General features: G+C 41.1%; 1 protein-coding gene across 1 annotated transcript; it reads left to right on the plus strand.

Annotated features, from left to right (window-relative positions):
* Positions 1–6,510: 6,510 nt before the first annotated feature.
* Positions 6,511–13,918, plus strand: LOC127756268 (homeobox protein knotted-1-like 1). Its single transcript, XM_052281654.1, has 6 exons — positions 6,511–6,699; positions 6,786–7,025; positions 7,184–7,303; positions 7,487–7,637; positions 12,974–13,224; positions 13,480–13,918. Exons 2-6 carry the CDS (start codon positions 6,831–6,833, stop codon positions 13,666–13,668), a joined length of 906 nt encoding a protein of 301 aa, XP_052137614.1. The 5' UTR covers positions 6,511–6,699; positions 6,786–6,830; the 3' UTR covers positions 13,669–13,918.
* Positions 13,919–21,058: the final 7,140 nt, after the last annotated feature.

A 21,058-nucleotide genomic window follows, 5' to 3' on the forward strand; every position in this document is an offset into this window, starting at 1 on the left:
AGGATGAGCATGAGCTTGGTGAGGTTAGTTCCAACGACGCACGAAATTGCCAACGATCTTGTGCCCCGCCAAACCACGATCCCAAAGGTCTTTGATCTTCGCAATTAAAAGTCTTAAGGATTCGATCATCGGAGGACTAAAAAACCCAGGGCTTTTATCAGACTGGTTTGCTATCGGCTGGGTAGGGAAAGACAAGGAGAGATGAGTCTTTGTGTGGAGATAAAACCATTTATTCCTCCAATCCTTTCTGGAGGTGGGGCAGTTAAAAGGGATGCACTAGTCCCTCATCCCAGCTCTAAGGTGAAGACCACAACATCCAGTAATCCTTGACTGCTCCATGAATCTAACCTTGTAAAAATATCTAAACAGATCCAAAAACGGCTGCACTCCTAAGTACGCCTCATGAAGGTGGGTGAAGATGCCGAGGAAAGCGATCGAGTTTGGATTCAAGTGAAGGAGGTGAAGGTCATAGAAGTCGAGGAGGAGAGTGAGAAATTCCGAGGGAGGAGGCAAGAATCCACATGGACGAAAGAAGAAAGGATCATGATTTTTTTTTGAGAGTAGGATCACTATTGGTACCTCCTTCTGTGTGTCCCATCGATCATGAACTTGGAAGTGCCCCGTCACACTAGAACTTGTCTATGGCTGCCTTGTTGTCGTTGGACTCTGGGAGATCCATTGCAAATTTGGTGGTGAAGGGGAAACTTTGGCTAGGGTTTTTCTATGCACCGCGGTGCATAGACTCTTTGATCTCACCTAGCCACTTTTTTCCGATGTTGTTACATATTCTCTCGCTCTCTTACGTTGTTGCACCCAGATGTGATGGAGTTATGATTTTTTTTTAGTTCTTAGTGATGTTATTTTTATGAATTTCTATAGATCTATATAAAATGTAGACTTGTAAGAGTGTTTGTGAAAAAGATGTGGGGTCAGTCATTCTTAGTGTTTTTATGAATCTCCTGTGTGTCACACTACTCCATTTATCATATTATCAATTATCCCCTGTTGCAGCTATGGCCAAGTAATTATAGCTTGATTAGGGAATATATGAACTTTATCTTTACACTGCCGCCTTACTTGCAAAAATATAAATATGTTACCCTTGGAATACTCTTGGGTAAAATGTTACGGCGGTATTTGTGCGCTTGCTAATTTATCCGTGACTTTAAGAAATACCAACACTGTCCTATGTTACTTGAGCAACTCTGAGCACACCAAGGCACCTCAGAGCCCCTCTACGATCCCGGATCATGGTTCCCAAAACTGGTGGAGCTCACCCCTCGGACATCTATTGCCAATTATTAATCAAGAGTTCAAAATTTGTTATCGAGTTCCATGCAAACACTACTACAAAAACTTGGCCAGGTGCTGGTTGGAACCCCACATAGGTGTCAGATTTCCCAATCAACACCTGGCAAGCGACACATATGAGAGAAATCAAATGTTATAGAAGGCGGCTCGATGCGTCGGTTCGAATCGAGTTGATGCATAAAGCAGCTCCTAATCACTCATGAGATCCTCATCCAAGAACACAATTGTAGAATCAAGAACAAAACAAACATCCATGAACAAAATCAACAAGAAGCCACCGCCGCCATCGCCACCCATGGGAGAAGCCGCCGCTGGATCTGCCAACAAGAACCTCCATCGGATCCTGTGTCCCCCAGGCCATGGTTGAACACCTACCAACCCACCCACATCCACCTCTTCACTGCCTCCCCTCCAAAACCGACCGCAAGGTCGCCCTCCATCGCCGATCTAACACGTGATACCGGCTTCGATCGATGAGAAAGTAGAGGAGAATAAGGGGATGGAAGGACGGGAGAGAGTGAGATAGATAGAGAGAGATAGAGAGAGAGAGATAGATAGATAGATAGATAGATAGAGAGAGAGAGAGAGAGGAGGAGGAGGAGGATAGGGAAGGGAAGGATGGGAGATTCCGATGATGCTCTATCCCAGTGGCGATCGACAGTAATCTCGCGGTGGGTGTGGACGGAGGAAGAGAGGAGGATGGGGAAGCGAAGGGTGGAAAGAGAGAGAAGGAGGAGGAGGAGGAGGACGAGGACGAGGAGAGGAGAAGGTCGAGTAGTAGTACTCATTGTGGGTGTGGTGCTAAAAGTATCTCCGTCACACCTACTAGTTCGGCTCGACTCGGTTTACTAGTGCCGGTCTTTTAATTAACTAGCACCTATATTATATTAAAGGTATCATTTTTTTAAAAGGACACCTATAGTATATGCCTGCTTTTCTGTAGAACCAGCATGTATAATTGCTCAGAGCTGTCGTTTCTACATCTTTTCAGCCCACAAAGGTGAAAAAAGGTCTATATGTGTCGGTTTTAGTATTTTCAGTACCTATAATGCCATCCCTTTTGTGCATCTTTTAATTAGTGAAAAGTGATATTATAAAAGGTAACACATTTTAAGGGCCCCTTTAAATCACAGGAATGAAATAAAACATAAAACATAGGATTTTGACAAGAATGTAAGCGTAAATCAGAGGATAGCAAAACATATAAAATACATAGGAATGACCGTTTGATTGGCCGCAAGAAAAACACAGGAATATGAGGAGAGATAAAGACTCAAATGATTCTTTCCATGAGGTTCTACCTCATGTTAAATTTCCTCCAAAACTTGCATGGGAAGAGGCATTACATAGGAATTTCAAAGGATTTTAACGGTTTCTTTTCTTTGATTCAAAGGGCCATATAAGAAAAATTCCTATAGGATGAAATTCTCTAAAATTTCTATGAATTTCCTTTGAATGAATGGGGCGGGCCTGAGGGGAGAAAGCTCATACATTCAAAGAGAGTACATAGTGTGTGCAATATTTTATTAAATCAAAATAACCGTAGTGAATCAAGATGAAGCTAGTATATATTATTGTTTTTAAAGAACTTTTGCCTTGTCTACTTTTTTTCTTTCGTCAATGCAGTTTTGGCCTACATATGCTAGGCACTTCTGCTTTTCATTTTTCTTGACACAAACTAAATATGAACTTGAAATTTGTATGCTATATATTTCTTATTTAGAGTTTTAGTGCACTTATTTTTTTTACATTGTTTTTCCTTTTTTGGTATTCTACTTCATCTTCTATATGCTTAAGTGGATATTCCGATGCTAATTTTGGTGGTTGTAGAATTGATAGGAAAAGTACTAGTGGAACATGTCATTTTCTTGGTACATCATTGATTGCATGGTCTTCTAGGAAACAATCTGGTGTTGCTCAATCAACTGCTGAATCTGAATATGTTGCTGCTGCTAGTTATTGTTCACAGATTCTTTGGCTTTTATCTACTTTGAAATATTATGGTCTTACTTTTGAGAAAAGTACCTCTCTTTTGTGATAATACTAGTGCTATTAACATTGCTAAGAATCATGTTCAATACTCACGCACAAAGCACATTGATATTCGCTTTCACTTTTTGAGGGATCATGTTGAGAATGGAGATGTTGAATTGCAGTTTTTAGACACCAAGTTGCAAATTGCTGATATTTTCACTAAACCTTTAGATTCTAATCGCTTTGCTTTTTTTCGTGGTGAATTGGGCATAATTCATCCTTTTGGCATGGTTTTAGGGGGAGTTTGTACCTCATGGTTTTATCAAGCAATAATATGACAATGAAAGCAATAATATGGTATTTTCTTGTGCATGCTAGCAATACTTTGAAGGTTTATTTGTCTCTAGCATAGCTTGTATGTATTCTAGTCTTTTCATGAGATTTAGATTTTGCTTTTAAGGGAGATGATGCATGACATTTAAATTCTATTTGAATTAAGAAAATATGCAATGTTGATGTTAGCATATGGTTTGATGTATAAATGCTCTATATATATGCTTTATTGACTTGTTATTCCTCAAATAGTTTTAATTGCTCTTTGTGAAAAAGAGAATAAGAAATATGAAAAAAAATGAATACCGAATCCTTGGAAACAGTCTTGACGACAAGGACGTATTCGATGTGAGCAAAATTATGGGTGCCGAATCCCTGGAAACAGTCTTGACGACAGGGACGTACTCGGAATAAAAGAGAAAAATATGAGCAAAAATGCTCTAGAAAGAAAAGGTTAAAAAATTCTATTGGTTATTTTGTGCTAAAGGTTATTTGAGAAAGAATGATAAATGCAATAGGTATATGTGTTTAGTGTTTATTCTTCAACCTATGTGCTTGTTAAGATGTTGCATTATAAATCGTATGAAATCATGAATTTCGATTGTTGATTCAAGCTTAATTGTAAAATCTTTGGTTCATGGTTATACTTTAATGCATGCTTGTGATGTTATAGATGGGTTTATCTTCTTTTTATTGCAACACATGACATGATATGCTATATGTATGCTAAGCTCTTGAACGTTAATAAACATAATTCCTATGCTTGATGAAATCATTGTTAAAAGGGGGAGAAGAGATGAGTTTTGAGAAGCAAGGTTCTTTCTTTTAAAAAGGGGGAGAAGTTTTCTTTTGGATTTTTGAGCACGATGTGTACGTTTGTACGAAGTGTGCTTTTTACCACTTTTGTTTTTATTTTTCCAAACACCAAAACATTTTTATGAGTTTGCCAATGTGTTTATCAAGGGGGAGATTGTAAAATCAAAGGTGTTTTTGATTATTATTCTGTGATGAACAATTGGGCATTGGAGATTATTGGTTTTGTTATTTGGAATTTATTCACGAAGTGGTTTTGGAGATGATTGGATTTACAGGTGAATCGCGGGTTCATTATTTCATGTGACCGGTCAGACTGGGCTGTGTATGCCGGTCAGACCGGCGGTGATCGAGCGGTTAGACCGGCCAGCCCACGGTCTGACCGGCCGACGCTGTGTCGGTTTCGGTTTCGGGTTGTTTGTTTGGATATCCGTGATTATTTCATGATTATGACTTCTAGATGGATACTATACGTATATAATACTATTGTTTGCTACTAATGAGTCAAGTTGGAGATAGCTTGGTCTCGGAATATGGTTTCTTTGTTTATTTCATGTGTAGGTGACTCGATGCCTCGGGAGAGTATTTGCGGTGATAGACCGAGAGTCGGCTTGGGGATAAGACGACGTCCATGGTGGTCAGAGATCATGCGGGATACTTAGGCTAGAGTTGATGCACGTGGTTGATGGAGATTCCATATGGCATACGATGGAGGTATTGTGTGCGTATGGGATGCGGAGTCGAATTTGGAAGGAGTCCAAATTTGGTATGATTGGTTATGTAAAGTTTGTTTCTTGTACTAGAGAGTTTCTTAAGGTGTTTAAGGACTCCTAGTATGAGTTTGGTTCGTGGCTTTAGGCTGCCTACCTCAGGTATAAATAGAAGGGGAGCGTGAGGCTTCCCGGTATCGCTTTAGAGAGCAATTGAGTTGAGTTTTGAGTCAGGGTTTCAAGTTTAGTCGAAATTTTTGTAAGGAGTGCTGTTGGTGCACTTTGTAAACACACAGAGAATCAATAAAGTCGTCATCTACTTTAAGAGTTCTTCGATTTGTGTTTCACCGGGTTTCGGCGGTCTAACCGGCAACTCACCAGCGGTCAGACCGGCGGCAAGCGGTGGTCAGACCGGCGGGAGCACGGCGGTCAGACCGGCGGCGGCGACAGGCGCGGCAGGCGACTTCAGCGGTCAGACCGGAGATTCAACACCGGTCAGACCGGCGGCATCCACTTGGTCAGACCGGCAGATCAATCTCGGTCAGACCACAATCCATCGAATTCGAGGGTGACTTTTATTTCCTCTAAAAGTTTTTGGTTTTTGGGTATACCAACTATTCACCCCCTTAGTTATTGTGATTCGATCCTACATTTACCACATATTATTTTTTTTTTACAAAAGCACTCTGCATGCTTTCACCAGACGGTCCTTTTCATTGATAAATGTAATGTGCTCACTATCCTGTACTTGTGGTGACGACACTGATTTTTTTTTTTAAAACAAGGTGGACCATGCTATTTTCAACAAAACCCCAAGTATTGAATCCATTTTGGTAGTGTGCAACATGCAATTTCCTCTTCGTGTACTAACTTCTTGAGGTGTACTCCAAACCAATAATTCCCTTAAAATAGAATTATGTAGCCTATTGCTATTTAAGGCAAATTTATAGTTAGTCATGGGATAGATCACATCTCCAATATTTTAGTACCCGATAACTTTATGGTTAGAAAACTAATTATATTATCTTGTAAGTAAAAAAAATATGTTGGAAGGATAACACATGGGAGAAAACTATATTAAATTCAGGGGATGATCAACTCCATCCTTCTAGATCTGCATACCTCCAAACACCACCAGCTACCTTCAGAGAGAAAAAATAAATAAGAATCACCAGCTCACACACACAATAGTCCAACCATGCAAATTAATAAACCCATAAGACAATAATTTAACAATGCTCCCAAACTCTCTCCCAAGAAAAATATATACCAGTCAATTACCTCAGCCCCTAGCCCCCTAACCCCAATCTTTCTTTAATTTCTTCTTCTTTTCCACATATAATAATAATATAATATACTCTAGTCTCTACCTGCTCTTTCCCAATCACACTCTCTCTCTTTCCCCTGCAGATATCACAAGCTGAAGCTGCTGCACCTGCACACGCCTTCTCTAGTTCTCTCCAGCTTACATCTAGCTGCAGTGCAAGCAGCTGCTGAATTCCCCCATGAGCCTCTGCCTCCCTGCCTGCCCCCGTATGTAGCAAGAACAAGAACACCAGTGAGTAACACAGGCTCGCTACAGTGGTACTAGATTACCGCTTGTGCGGGCATAGTGATCGTCTATAGTTGTGAATTGTGATGCAGCAACATAGGTGGTGAGCTGCTGCTGCTGCTGCTGCTGGTACGTAGATGGAGGATCTGTACAGCATCCACCCGGGGATCTCGCGGGTCGGCGGCGCGGCGAGCGAGGCGTCTGGCGTGGGCGTCGTCGTCGGCGGCGGCGGCGGGTCGTCGTCGTCGGATCTGACGGAGCTCATGAAGGCTCAGATCGCCGGTCACCCGCGCTACCCGACCCTCCTCTCCGCCTACATCGAGTGTCGCAAGGTATGGCTAAGCTAGTTTATGCTCTTCCTACGTGAGATCGATCTTGGTGGTTGTACCTTGTGCATGCCAAGAATTGGGCAAAAGAAGAAGAATACTTGTTAATTTGTGACACTGTATATATGCGTCTAATTCATGGTTGTGTTTCTTGGTGGTTTGAGGTGGGAGCGCCTCCGGAGGTGGCGTCGCTGCTGGAGGAGATAGGCCGGGAGAGGCGCGCCGGCGGCGGCGGCGGCGGCGCCGGGCAGATCGGCGTCGACCCCGAGCTCGACGAGTTCATGGTTCGAACCCTTTGACACACCCTGTCGCAGCGATGTGATGACAATTAAATTCGCCGTGTGATTTCTGTGGTGACCGGCGACGACTAGACTAGATTTCTCTCACCCAGCCCAATCCGTTGCTTGATTGATTATTATTATTACATGTGCACATGCGCGCGTGTGTGTTGTTTGTTAATCACACAGGAGGCGTACTGCCGGGTGCTGGTGCGCTACAAGGAGGAGCTGTCCCGGCCGTTCGACGAGGCGGCGTCTTTCCTCAGCAGCATCCAGACGCAGCTCAGCAACCTCTGCAGCGGCGCCACCTCGCCGCCGGCCACCACCGCCACGCACTCCGGTAACCAACATATTCACTACATTTGCATGCATACATGGCAGTAGTAGTACTGCGCTTCTTGTTTTCTTTTCTTTTTTTTTTTTGGGTATACATCGCATTGTGTGTGTATGCTAGTAGTAGCTTTGTTGCTGTTGGGAGAATGGAGAGAAACCGTGTGCGTGTAACAATGGTGTTCTTGTGAGAGGTCAAATCGTGTCCATGCAAATGGGGAGCAGGAGTGTCAGAGGGAGAGGGAAGGGTGGAGTAAAACCATTGGGAAGTTGCTTGTGTAGGGTTTTGTCCAAGGTTTGTAGGCTTCTTTCTCTCTTTTTTTTTTTTCTCTCTGCAATTCTGCATACACATAGCCATATCTCATCAACTCCGGCCGATGCTGAGTTATAAACTTTTTTCTTCGAACTTCCAACTTTTCCATCACATTAAAACTTTCCTACACACATAAACTTCTAACTTTTCCATCACATTATTCCAATTTCAACCAAACTTTCAATTTTGGGGTGAACTAAACACTCCCTCCCTTGCCTTGCGTGTGTCTCCTGGCCCAGTTTAGATCCCACTGTCACATCGAACATTTAAACACCTACATGAAGAATTAAATATATGCTAAAAAAATAAATAATTGTATAGATTGGACTAATTTGCGAGATGAATCTTTTAAACCTAATTACTCCATAAATTGACAATGTGATGCTGCAGTAAACATTTGCTAATGATGGATTAATTAGGCTTAATAAATTCATCTCGTGGTTTTGTTTACCGATGGATTTTGTAATTAGTTTTTTTATTAGTGTTCGAACACCCATACGACACTCTATATAATACCCGATCTCACACGCAAAAACTTTACCCGCTTATCTAAACACCCAAGTGTTTGTGTGGCTAGCTATAGCCTTTCGTAGCTAGTAGGCTGGTTGATGGAACCTGAGCTTGCTTTGACAAAAGTGAGAATCTTTGCTCTTGCCCTGCAAGCTATGGCTATGGTAGCCACCTGCCGGTTACAACCAGCGGTTGTGTACTGAGCAGTGAGTGAAAAAAAAAAACTGTAAAACTAAGTTTTTTTATTAGGGTCCGTGGTTAGGAGATCTCTTGCCGGATTCGGTTGCTGTACTTTGACAAGACGTATCAATATCTCACTACGGTAGTGGTAATTTCTGGTGGTGAGTTTTGTTTTCTCTACATTTTTTTTGTTGTGTAAAAATATTGTTGCAGTAGTACTAGTACAAACTTGTTTTCTTTTCTTCTCAACACGATGGAGGTGTGGGATTGGATCGCTTGTTTTTTTACGGATGCTAATTGAAAGCATAATATAGTAGTTTTCACAAATCTTTGGCTATAGGAAATGTAGTGCTTATGTTTGCTAGCCATCCAGATTCACTATTTTATGGAGATAACTGTGGTTATTCCTGTCATATCGGATGATTTGAAGAGATGAACACTGATGGGACGTTTTGAGGGGGTATGGTAGCTAGGCATGTAGGAGTAGAAATTTATGTTACCAACAGATTAGTAGTGATATCGTACAATGCCTTAGGCTGTGTTTAGTTTCACACCAAAATTGAAAGTTTGAAGAAATTGGAACGATGTGACGGAAAAGTTGGAAGTTTGTGTGTGTAGGAAAGTTCGATGTGACGGAAAAGTTGGAAGTTTGAAGAAAAAAGTTGGAATCTAAACAGGGCCTTAGTATATATTAAGGGATATATTTAATTAAGGGGTTATTTTCTAAAGTAACGATAGACCTATCTCTTCCTTGATGTTGAAAACTTTTTCTGCAAATTGCAAAATAAGATTTTATTGGATTGTGAAAGATGAATTATTTACCCATGAAGTTGTTTTTTATCACTACTACTGATTGAGCACTACTGAATTGCAAATTGTCAACCTTGCTTTCAAGGTAAATCTTTTTAATAAGGCCTGATAGTAACAATAGAGCAATATAGCGATCAGTGTTAAAATAAAAAAGTTATAGTAGGAACATTGGATTTTTATAATTGATATCTGAATGCTTCATATTAATTCACTTGTTGTTCTAGATTGTTTAGCATAAATCAAGGTTTGGGAAGAGAAGACTATAATGTCTCTTATTTGAATGAAAGTAGGAGGATGGCGAGGATAGGATGGGTAGAAATTTGAATTGGATGTGATTGATGGGACAACTTGTACTCTTAAGTGACAACTAGTGTGGGATAAATTTTAAACTATAAAGAGAACTATTTTGGGACGGGGAAAGTATTATATAAGAAGACAATAATTCCATATTTTGATTTGACAAGATTGTGCAGTTCTCTGTTTTTCTATTTTTTTAAAAAAAAATTGTTGAACTGAGTATACAGAGATTCCAAAAGGCAAGTGAAATTAAAGATCAATATGCCGATAGTTTGCCTGTTATTCTGGATTATTCTAGCATATGCAAACTGGATTTCTGGATTTTTGGAAGAATTCCTTATAATTCCAGCCGCATTTTTAAGTAGTTTGGAGTTTTGCACAGTAATTAATATGGTAGATAGCATAATTTCCTGTATGCCTTTCATATATTCATACAGAAAAGATGATTGTTATATTTAGCAGAGTAATAGTGTTTATGTAGCAATATTGCAAAAGCAGTACAGTTGACGAAATAACAGGAAGATGGACTTAGGGTTTACACTTATATACAAACTTTCTTAGGTCCCCCACATGTCGCTGGGCCCTGGCCAGAAGGGGAGCTAGTTCCTAACAGCTAGGCATTCCCACTATGAGAAGAAAAAAATCACAGCTGGGGATGATTGGATATCGAGCCCATTATTACCATTTCTATCCATGGATATCTCATTTTCTGAGTTTCATCTTTGAAGTGAGCTTAGTGAGACTACAATGATCTTTTGGCACAAGTGGCGGGCCCAATCTAAAATTTTAGATATGGCACAGTAAAATATGAGTAAAATTTCTTCAATCCCTCCTTACCAAGCCAATTAATCACTTAATTAACATATAATCTAAATTTTGAAGCAGATTAGTAAAGTAAAGTAAAGAACCAAATTTCCCCTTAAGTAGTAAAGCGGCATTGCAGCAAGTTAGCTCCTCATCTTAGCGCTGTTACCACCCTCACCAATCCATGAATGGCTGCTTGGGGTCCTAGGCAGCTCGGATATGAAGGAGTATATAGGCTATCTATGCAGTAGTGTAGCTATGGCAGCTGCCACAGCATGCCACAAGGGAGGGTCTGCCCCTTCACATCCAAAAGTTGTATTATTGCTTATGGACATATATCAGGAATTACCTATTCATTATGCTTTATGTGCCAAACTGCTTCTGAAGGTGTTTCATGTTAGCTTGCAAAAAGTTTTTGTTTGTGTATAATTTATGAACTGATTTTATTCACAAAACGCTAGTGATAATACGGTCCTTGACTTGTGTTATGCGTGGTCGCTCGCTACACACTTTTTCTGCTCTTAATCTATTATATTATCAGCCTTAATAGGAGACACCACGTTCGCCCTAGAGGCTAGAAATTCTTACATTAATCAGAGAAAAAGAAAAAGATATTAACCGTTACATCATAGTGGGTCCGGATTATAACGGTATAGGTTGATTGATATTGTTGTATACAAAATTCAATTGTATCTATAGAAATAGAAGTTAAGAGTTGTATATGAAATCTAAGCCTATAAAAATAGAATCTAAGAGTTCTATATGAAACCAGACCTTATAGAAAATATAACCTAAGAGTTGTATATGAAATCCAAATAGACTTCTACATATAATGGTACCTGTAGAAATAAAATTTCAGAGTTTACTCTACATGAATTATCTAGCTCCGTGCAAAACTGCCTGGGGGCAATTACTTGATGGTTTCTGTCGTGTCAAGTTGGCAGCATTGATAGTCTGGCAAAGAAGGAAAAAGGCAAAGCCTTAGTTCTGCCAAGAGAATATATATATGTACCTCCAAAGTAGGTCCACCACAAGTGATAGCTCCATGATGTATGTCTGTTGTTTCCAAAAAAAACATGATGTATGTCTGCTGCAGGCAGACCTCACAATATTATATAGGAAGGTATGGTTTGGAATAATATAGCTGTGAAGACATTGCAAATGGGAACTTTTCTTGGATGGTAAAAAATGTTAATATTGCGGAGACTTGAATATGAATACAGATTATGTTTGACTGTTGTTGGAGCCTATGTTGGTTTCGTGTGAAACATGTATGGCAATTTTCATCACCTACTTTTTATTGTGAAATTCGGCTTTCACTATTTGAAAAGGTGAACTTTGAATTTATCATTACCTTTTGCCTTACTAGCCGTAATGTCGCATGCTGCCAAAACAAGGAACTGTTTTGAGAATCTAATTGTAATTGGGTTATAGGGATAGAGGCACTTGGTATTTCTTAAAAATGTAAGTTTCAAATGTACATAAGTTGATGGCTTTATAAATATAATGACATGTGAGACAAGGGGAACTCGGATTGCATTTCCTTAAAAGTCATTGTCCTTACTAGTACACTGAAACATTTCTCCAAAAGACTATAGTGAGAAAAGGGTTCTTAATTAACTTATACCATAGGGATTTTGCCTATCTGTTAAATAAACCTTCCATGCATTGTTGACCTCATGAGAACTTCTTGAGTCGATCTATGATTGTTGAGCTAACACAAGATACTAATACTGTATAACAAAAGAAACTCTCTTGATTTGTAATATTACATACACTACACTTTCAGTTTAACAAAAAAGATGGTATTTTATACATCTGCAAATTGATTGTTTAACATGGCTTTGGTTTTGTTTTTGTCCCCATCTTGCTAGTATTGTCCAAAATTTAAAAAATAATTAACTTAGTGTTTTTATTACAGTTCTGCTTCTGTAGAAGTTACGTAGAATTTTCTCCTTTTTTATGTTCTAATACATTTCTTTGGTGAACTAATGGCATGGAAATACTTTGCAATATATATATTACTTGTTTTGAAAGAACATCAATCAAGATGCTCAAATTCATCCCTGCCAGTCTAGAATTTGGCCCTGTTTTTCTTCCTTGGAATCATGTTCTGGGCTTCTGACGATGGGAATTTGGGACTACAAGCATGCTAATTTTTGCTGCTCAATTCTGAAGGATATGGGCATATGGCATTAATTTTCTCTAATATAGCTTGATACTTGTTTTTTTGAATTATTGATATCTCCATCTATGGAATTGATTTCTATATATATTGTGAATTGTAACTTGGTGCGCCCAACACTATTAATTGTGAATCATGACCCATATTTTCTAGTTTTAGTTTTTCCCATTTACTCTGTAAGCATATTTCTCAGGAATGTCATGCAAAATGGTTATCCCTCACTCGCTCATTTATAATTTCATGGCAGATGAAATGGTGGGGTCCTCCGACGAAGACCAGTGCTCGGGGGAGACTGATATGCTAGATATAGGGCAAGAGCAAAGCTCCCGCTTAGCTGACCACGAACTCAAGGAAATGCTTCTGAAGAAGTACAGTGGCTGCCTCAGCCGGCTCCGGTCCGAGTTCCTGAAGAAGCGGAAGAAAGGGAAGCTACCAAAGGACGCACGGTCGGCACTGCTTGAATGGTGGAACACACACTACCGCTGGCCATATCCCACGGTAATATGATCACTGTGTTTCCTTTTCTGTAGAGATGGAAGTGGGCAATCCCGCTACCTGTATAAAAACCCGCATTACAGTTCATTTTCTACTTGCTAGTACAAAATTTAGAAGAAAATATCAACTAAAATTGTGATAAGCGGGCAAGAAAAGCCCGCTTGTCTGCCCCACTTGCATCCCTTCTTTTCTGTAACTGAAATTTTGTGGTACATTATGTTAGTATATATTGTCTGACGTTGTGGTGCTGATTGACAGGAAGAAGATAAGCTGAGGCTTGCAGCGAGGACAGGTCTTGACCCAAAGCAGATCAACAATTGGTTCATCAACCAGAGGAAGAGGCACTGGAAGCCATCGGACGGGATGCGGTTCGCCCTCATGGAGGGCGTGGCGGGTGGATCGTCCGGGACGACGCTCTACTTCGACACTGGCACAATTGGACCATGAATTCATTTTTGAGCAATGCCGCCTCTTGAGAAAATTGGCCATTTAGGCAGTAATAGTAGGACATGGTATTTGGTGGTGATTGTGTCTAGCTATGATCAATCTTTCAGCAGGTCAGTGTTATTCAGTTCAGGGTAAAGTAATTGCCTCATTGTTTTGCCAGATCATGTGTATATGGCATCGTACCAAATCAAAATGTATAATCGTTAGGTAATATATATCTTGGGGAGACCTGAAAAGGCTGTTATTAGTAGTTTCATGTAATGGCTCAACTCAAGGGTTGTGAGTAATCTTTGTCCACACTGCGTACCCAGCTGGACTGTTAGATAGGCCGAGGACTTGAAAAAGGTAAGTTTACCTGTACTAAAATGTTTGCCTATTATTTTGTCTATATTTATAAATTCATTTGTTCGGACTTCATTTGTTTAGTGAGCTACTCTCTCTCTGATTGTTTTTATAAGGTCTATGCTTTCTTTAATCTTTTTGTGTATTAGCCTTACATGTGAATTTATTGAGTCTATTTTTATCTCCCCATAATTAATACAATGATTATCTTCTTACATTCACAAGAAGCATCTGCATATCACTAACTATTTCCTATTCTCCAAAGTTATTTCTAAGATATTCAACTATAACCTCTTATCGTCTGCTTGTAGCTTATCCGGTGCAACCAAAATTTATTTTTTAAAGCTCAATTTTAGGGTTTTTTTTTTCATTGTGGTCTCTTCCAGCATTTTAAATGAAAAGTTTGGTCATAAATTAAATTATTTTTAGTGCTTTATTTATTTTTCTAAGGTTATCAGCCATAGCTACCCAGGTAGCTTTGTGTCCGGAAGTCTTATGGTGTGAAATGGGGTGTCTATTATTTAGATCTTCCGCGAGGTGAGTATAGCTTATTGACTGATTGACATGATCAAGATATTTTTCCACATCATCGTAGTATCTTATTAATATATTTTAAGGATTTCATTATCTTAAAAAGATATCTTGAGGATTAAACTAGCAAGGCCTTCTTGACCACATGGTTGGCGCGCAACCGGCGACGAGCCCCTCCACGACGGATCTGAGGCCGGCGTGGTTGACGTACAAATTTGAGGAAATTTTACCAACAGAGATTAGCATATCGCCAGCACGAGACTACGAGAGCAACGATGAATTTAATCGGTGAGTTGAACAGCATGGGAAGAAAATTTTCCCAGCTGCTTGAGCCTCCGCCACCTATGTCTTCAACCATCGACGCCGTGCGCAGAGAGCCGTGGAGCCACCGCACGTCGCTCGGTCGCTGCTGCTGCCGTCGAGCACGAAACCGTGGAACTTCCGCTCCAGCCACAGGAGAGCTGCAAGTACGCTGGCGTCGCCAGAGAGCTGCTGTTATCAACTTCACCGGAGAAGCGCTGCGCCGCAGGCCGCAGCTCCAACCAGCATCGAGGTCTCCGGGCAGCTGCCGCGCCACAGTCGCCAGAGAGATGGGGATGGGGAGGGAAAGGGGCTGAAACAGAAGATTGGGGTTTGGGGAAGAGGAAATATGGATTTTGACCGATTCTAACCTGTTGACCAAAATATTTGACCGGCACATATATATATATATTATGAGATAATCCATTATATGCCACTGACTTTGTCGCACGTCTACGATTTGCCACTGATTTTGTCACGTTCTACAATATGCCATCGACTTTTGCTTAACTTTTACGATTTACCATCACCATCCGATTAGCCACCGTTAGTACTGTACAAATTTGTCGAAATGACCAAAATACCCCTATGACAAAAACTTCCAAAATTTGGATAAAATTATCAAAATATTATATTATAAACATAAGATTGTAAACATCCAAAATTTGACCAAAAACTTGAAATATGATATTTCATAATTTTTATCCAAATTTTGAAACCTTTTCTCCCAGGGGTATTTTGGTCATTTCGACAAATTTGTACAGTACTAACGGAGACTAACCGGACGGCGATGGTAAATTGTAGAAGTTAAGCAAAAGTCGATGGCATATTGTAGAACATGATAAAGTCAGTGGCAAATCGTAGACGTGCGATAAAGTCAGTGGTATATAATGGATTCTCTCATATATTATCGACACCATCCGGAATTTCAAACCCTGCTCGAACTCCGGCGGCATGCACTTCTTGAGCTCTACCGCCTCGGTGCGAAACCGCTAATTAGTGGTCAGTCGCGCGCCCTCCCTCCCGTGCGGCGCAACCACGTGGCGCGTGCGGAGAGGAGGGCGGTGGGAGAGCACACACGTACCTTCCGGTTTTTTTCATTTTTATGCGGTTTTTTCCTAGTTTTTCCCCTGTATTTTTTCCTTTTTACTTGGTTTTTCTTTGGGTTCTCTTCCGGTTTTTTAATGTACTAGCAAAATACCTATGTGTTGCAATAGGTTAAGAAAGAAAAGTGAGAAAAAAATCATTTTGAACCACTTTGCCATCCAGTTTTTTCTAATGAAAAAGTTTGAATTACCCCTAAATTATTGTGGTTGGCCGAATTATCTCCTTCAACACAAATACCTAAATTATTGTGGTTAGCCGAATTATCTCCCTGAACACAAATACCAGAAATTTTGCACCATCAACTATTTAAACCGGACAAATAATCCCTCCTTGCCCCTATTCAATCCGGAGTGATTTTGGTCCTACGCGGCAGTGCAATCAACATTTTTTTTTTCTAAAAGATAGGTAGGCCCCACCTATCATACTCTCCCCTTTCCCCTCTCTCTATCTCTTTCTCTCATTTCCCCCTCCCTGCCATAGCTGAAGCTTGCGATGACGGTAGTGGCTGGCCCTACCGGGCCTCCTCCTGGACCTCTTCACAGCAAACATTGTCGCAGTGCTGGTTGCTCGCACAAAAGGAGCTGCGACAGCAACCTACCGTCTCATTGAGCTATAAGCCGAGGAAGAGAAGCGCGCCAGCGGCTGCCTCCTTGAGTTTGGGATCTGCAGCCTCCTTGCGGCGGAGACCGAGGAGGAGACTAGATTTGCGGCTTTATCGAGAGCGAGATGCCAACATGAGTGTGAGATGCGACAACGGCGATCTGGACGGAGAAGGTGGTGGCGGCTTCTTTGCAGCCATCATCTATGCGTCGTGCTAGGAGACTGCAATGGGCTCATCACTACCTTCATGCACTACAAGGAAAAGCATTATCACAAGCGGCCGAAAAGGGTCTTCGTAGGCGGGGCGACCGTCCGCCTGTAAGCCAACGACTGTGAAGATCACCGATCTTCGCAGGCGGGGCGGCCGTCCGTCTGCGAAGATAATTTTCGCAGGCGGACGTTGGCTAGTCTGGTCCGCCTGCGAAAATAGGAATCGGTCGCCTGCAAAAAAAAACTTCCGCCTGTGAAGATAGGTAGAAAATATTGAAATTTAATAATAATTTGCCCGTAAATTACTTTTAAATTATTTAATAGAAATTCTTGCAGGTAGATTATTATGTACATATTTTGGAAGATTATCAAGCATTTGGTACTGAGAAATCTACATATATTGCATAACTCAAAAGTGTTGCCAAAATATATATATTACAATATTTTTTTACATTGTCACTTCAAATAACGTCATCTAGTTACATTATGGCATAGCAGTGTTCCACTCCCGAAGATCCTTGAATTTGTCACTTGCCGCTAGGGCACCCTCTGGGTCAAAGAAATCTCCTTTCACATGACAGCACTTATGGTGGATGAAGTGGCACAGATCACGCTGGACATTTGTGATACCTGTATCGTCAAAGCTTGTTCGACATTTCTAATCTTGGCAACTGCATGCATTGAAGTTAATCAATATATTAGTATCATAAATATGTGAAGCTGTCTAGTACATAGTATAGAGACTTACATCCTCCGCATTAGTCCTGTACCGTCCATTAACCCTAAGGAATTCGCACGCATAATACCCGCAAAGGACCGTTCCTCGCGGTTGCTTGTGACACTTCAGGACATATCATAGAAAAAAGTAGTTAAAATTTGCAATTAGTGAATCAATTGGAATACATTAAGTGAGTGGAGTATTACCGGCCAATAGGTACGTACTAGCAGCTTCTCCCGTGTTCGGGTCTGTTCTCCACCCTTGAACTTGTAGTATTGGTATGCACTGTATGGATGTCGTACCGTTTCACAGTAAGGAGGATATTTATTTATAATACATTCATATACAAATGCAAGAGTCATAATCACTTACTACTGTAAGATTGTTAGAAATTCTTTGTATTGCTTGTGACTGTAATCGAGAGGGTCCAAGACTACCACGGTTCCGTCTTTAGGGTGGATGAGTAAACAGATATAATGATCGCTACATATTAACAACAGTATAGTTAGTTAGTACCAGCTAAAATAAGACATATGTGTACAAGATAAATGTACCGGACTTACTTAAAATTATAAGCGGCCATAACGACTCTCTTATTTTGAAAGTGCAAGAAGGCTTGTCCAATGTACTGTGCGATAGTAATCAATTTCTCCTTGTGCAAGCCCTTCTTGTATTCTGCTATCTCTTTTGGATTCTTGCCCTTCAGCTAGTCAGACCCTGGTGCTAGCCTCACCGTATGCTGTGTTTGGCAGATCCGAGTTGGATCCAAGAAGCCGATGGGTTCTTTTTTCTTCTTAGCATCCATGTATTGCATCCTACAGAAGAAGTTTGTTAGTAACAATCACATGGATTTGTATTGTACATATTTTTCATCTAATTAATTAAAACTCATGCTCACATGCACCAAACATCGACGTAGTTGACGTCCATCTTATCCCGCGATATATGGCGTGGAGATATGAGAAATCTAGCCATACGTAACTTTCTTCGCCGAAACAATCTGCCGGTGATCGAGCTATTATATTGCCCAAGTCTTTCTTGCTGGCCTCCATGTAGAAGGTATGTAACCTTCTCATCTCCCATGGTCCTTCTTTCAGTGCCCATTCCAGCAAGAATGCTTTCCCATGTTTGTACTTTTCCGGGCAATCATCGGTTGCGAAGTATGTTGGCCTGGCTAGTTCAGCAGCCTTCTGGTGGTCGTCATCTCTAAGCTTGGCACGTTCCTTACCCCCTCTGAAGACGGTTACCATGAACTTCTCCTTGTTCTCATCTTTGGACTTGGAGTCGTGGCTCCTAAGCACTCGTGGCACCTCAGAACTGGTAGTGGCCTTCTCAGGGACCGTGGTCTCTTGCACCTCGGGGTCTTTCGCAAGAGAAGGGTCTTCAAATATTTCTGGCTCTGTACCATCCCATTCCAATCCTAGTACTTCTTCTATTTCTGACCCGACTGATGCCACAAATTGCACCTCTGGTTCTGCCACTGTAATCTCCATGGGCACATCCGACACTGGAATCTCCATGGCTGCCTCCGGCGGTGCAATCTCCATGGCTGCTTCCGGCAATGCAATCTCCGGTGGCACTTCCGGCACTGGATTTTCCTTTTGCATCTCAGGTTCCTCCGCCTTATTAGTCACCTTCCTCTTAGGAAGTCTCGAAGGTTTTCCCAACCCTGGTTTAGGCACCACAGGTTTTTGAGTGGCGTCAGTGCCCAATCCAAAGGATATGTCATTCTTGTGCCAGAGAATTACAAGATCGACCGCATCCCCAAGTACGGATACACCATCTGCAGTCGGGAAGTCAATGTCGTAGGACTCAAACCCTTCGTGGACCACTTGCAGTTGCACCTTGGCATACGCATCGGGTATGAACTCTTCATTGTATGTTCTCCCAGGGATAGCAATGGCTGTAGCGGCCTCAAGAGTTTTCCCGGAGCGTCCAATCCGAACGTGCAATCTACAGGGTGTATTCTCCTTGAGGTCATCGAAGGGGTAATCTAGCTCAGGTTCTTTGGTTTCAGGGCGAGGCAAAAGCATGTGCTTGACGCAGAAATCCATCATTTGCCTTTTAAACTCCGCAGCCCCTTCGTCTCTAAGTTTATCCTTGTAAGCTTCACGCTTCTTGTGGGGGTCATTTTTGAACCCTTCCTTCCAACTCATCTTGCTCGACACACCTCGAACCCTTCCCCCATGCTCAGGAGTAGCCAGCGCCGTACTTAGCACATCTTTCTCCCTTTTAGGCTTGAAAGATCCTTTCTTTTGTGATCTGGATAAATTTTCTATTTTATCGGCAACGCTCTGCAGCTTCAGATTTTCAAATGATACTTTTCCTTCATCCGTGATCTTCGGAGTTCTAGCTCTTACCCAGTTCCTTGATCTCTGTATCCACTCCTCCATTGGTACCGGTTGCCCCTTCTTCCTCATTTCCTCCTCCTCTTTTGTCCACTGCTCCACCTTTGGTGCGTATCCTGCGGAGCCTAAGCGATGAGGAAATTTGTTCTTCTTGGCCAACTCTGCATACTTTTGGCTCCTTTGAATTTCTTCCGGGGAGTTCTTCAACGTCAGAAAGTCGTCCCACTGATTCGGGGTTATGTTGGCATACATCGAAAATGGTGTGCGTCCCGTCTTCACAAATTTCTTGTTCAAGGTGGTTTTCTAACCACGCCAAGACTTGGCCATTGTTTGCAGTGCACAATTCCACACTGCTGCCTCTGATCCATCCGGGAACTAGAAGATTTTCTTCAACTCTTTCCATAGGACTTCCTTATCCCCATTCGATACATGATACCAGTCCTTGACCGTGATGGGGATATTTGTACCGGTTGTGTTAGCTTTTCTTTGTGCCAGTTGTGTTAGCTGGTACGCCGTCGTCTTTCGACGGAACTTTTTTCTTCGGCTGCCGTTTTGATCGCCGTGGCGCCGTTTCCTACGAGAAGGTATACATGGAAGTTTCGAATTAGCTCGGGCTAATAGTTATCACGGTTAACATTTTACATATTAAGTTTACTTACCCCTTCTTTAGGGGGAATGTAGTCCTTGTCGCCTTCTTCACCGTCGCCCTTTTTCCTTCTCTTCGGGCTTGGGCTTGGACAAGGATCGCTTGGCGACGAGTACTCCTCGTCTTCGTCAGCTACGTCGCTGTCGGAACTACTTTCCGGTGGGACCGTTGATTCCGGAGCAACCACAACAGCAAGGGACTGCTCTTGCTCCCCTAAACCCTTCTCTTCAGTCCCTTTAGTACTATCGGCCATCGTTTCAAACCTCTAATATAAAAAAAAGAGTTATTGTCCACATTTTAAATTACTCAAATTAGTACAAACAACTTTGTACAAAAATAAATTGTATATTGACAATATGCCGTATGAACAAATTTAAATTCTCTAAGATTCCCAAATTTAACTATTATACTAAATTAATTAGTACAAACAAATTTAAATTGCGAAATATTATTAATTAGTACTTACTATTATGCTAAATTAATTAATACAAACAAATTTAAATTGCGAAACTAATTACTACTTACTATTATGCTAAATTAATTAGTACATACAAATTTGTACAAAATTTGATATGTTATTATCAAGTA

Source organism: Oryza glaberrima, chromosome 1 (assembly GCF_000147395.1).
Source record: "Oryza glaberrima chromosome 1, OglaRS2, whole genome shotgun sequence".
NCBI lineage: Eukaryota > Viridiplantae > Streptophyta > Magnoliopsida > Poales > Poaceae > Oryza > Oryza glaberrima.

Coding starts and splice junctions, on each gene's coding strand:
- LOC127756268 (XM_052281654.1), top strand. CDS start 6,831: ATGGAGGATCTGTACAGCATCCACCCGGGGATCTCGCGGGTCGGCGGC. Junction 7,304..7,486: donor CCGAGCTCGACGAGTTCATG/GTTCGAACCCTT, acceptor TTAATCACACAG/GAGGCGTACTGCCGGGTGCT. Junction 13,225..13,479: donor ACCGCTGGCCATATCCCACG/GTAATATGATCA, acceptor GCTGATTGACAG/GAAGAAGATAAGCTGAGGCT.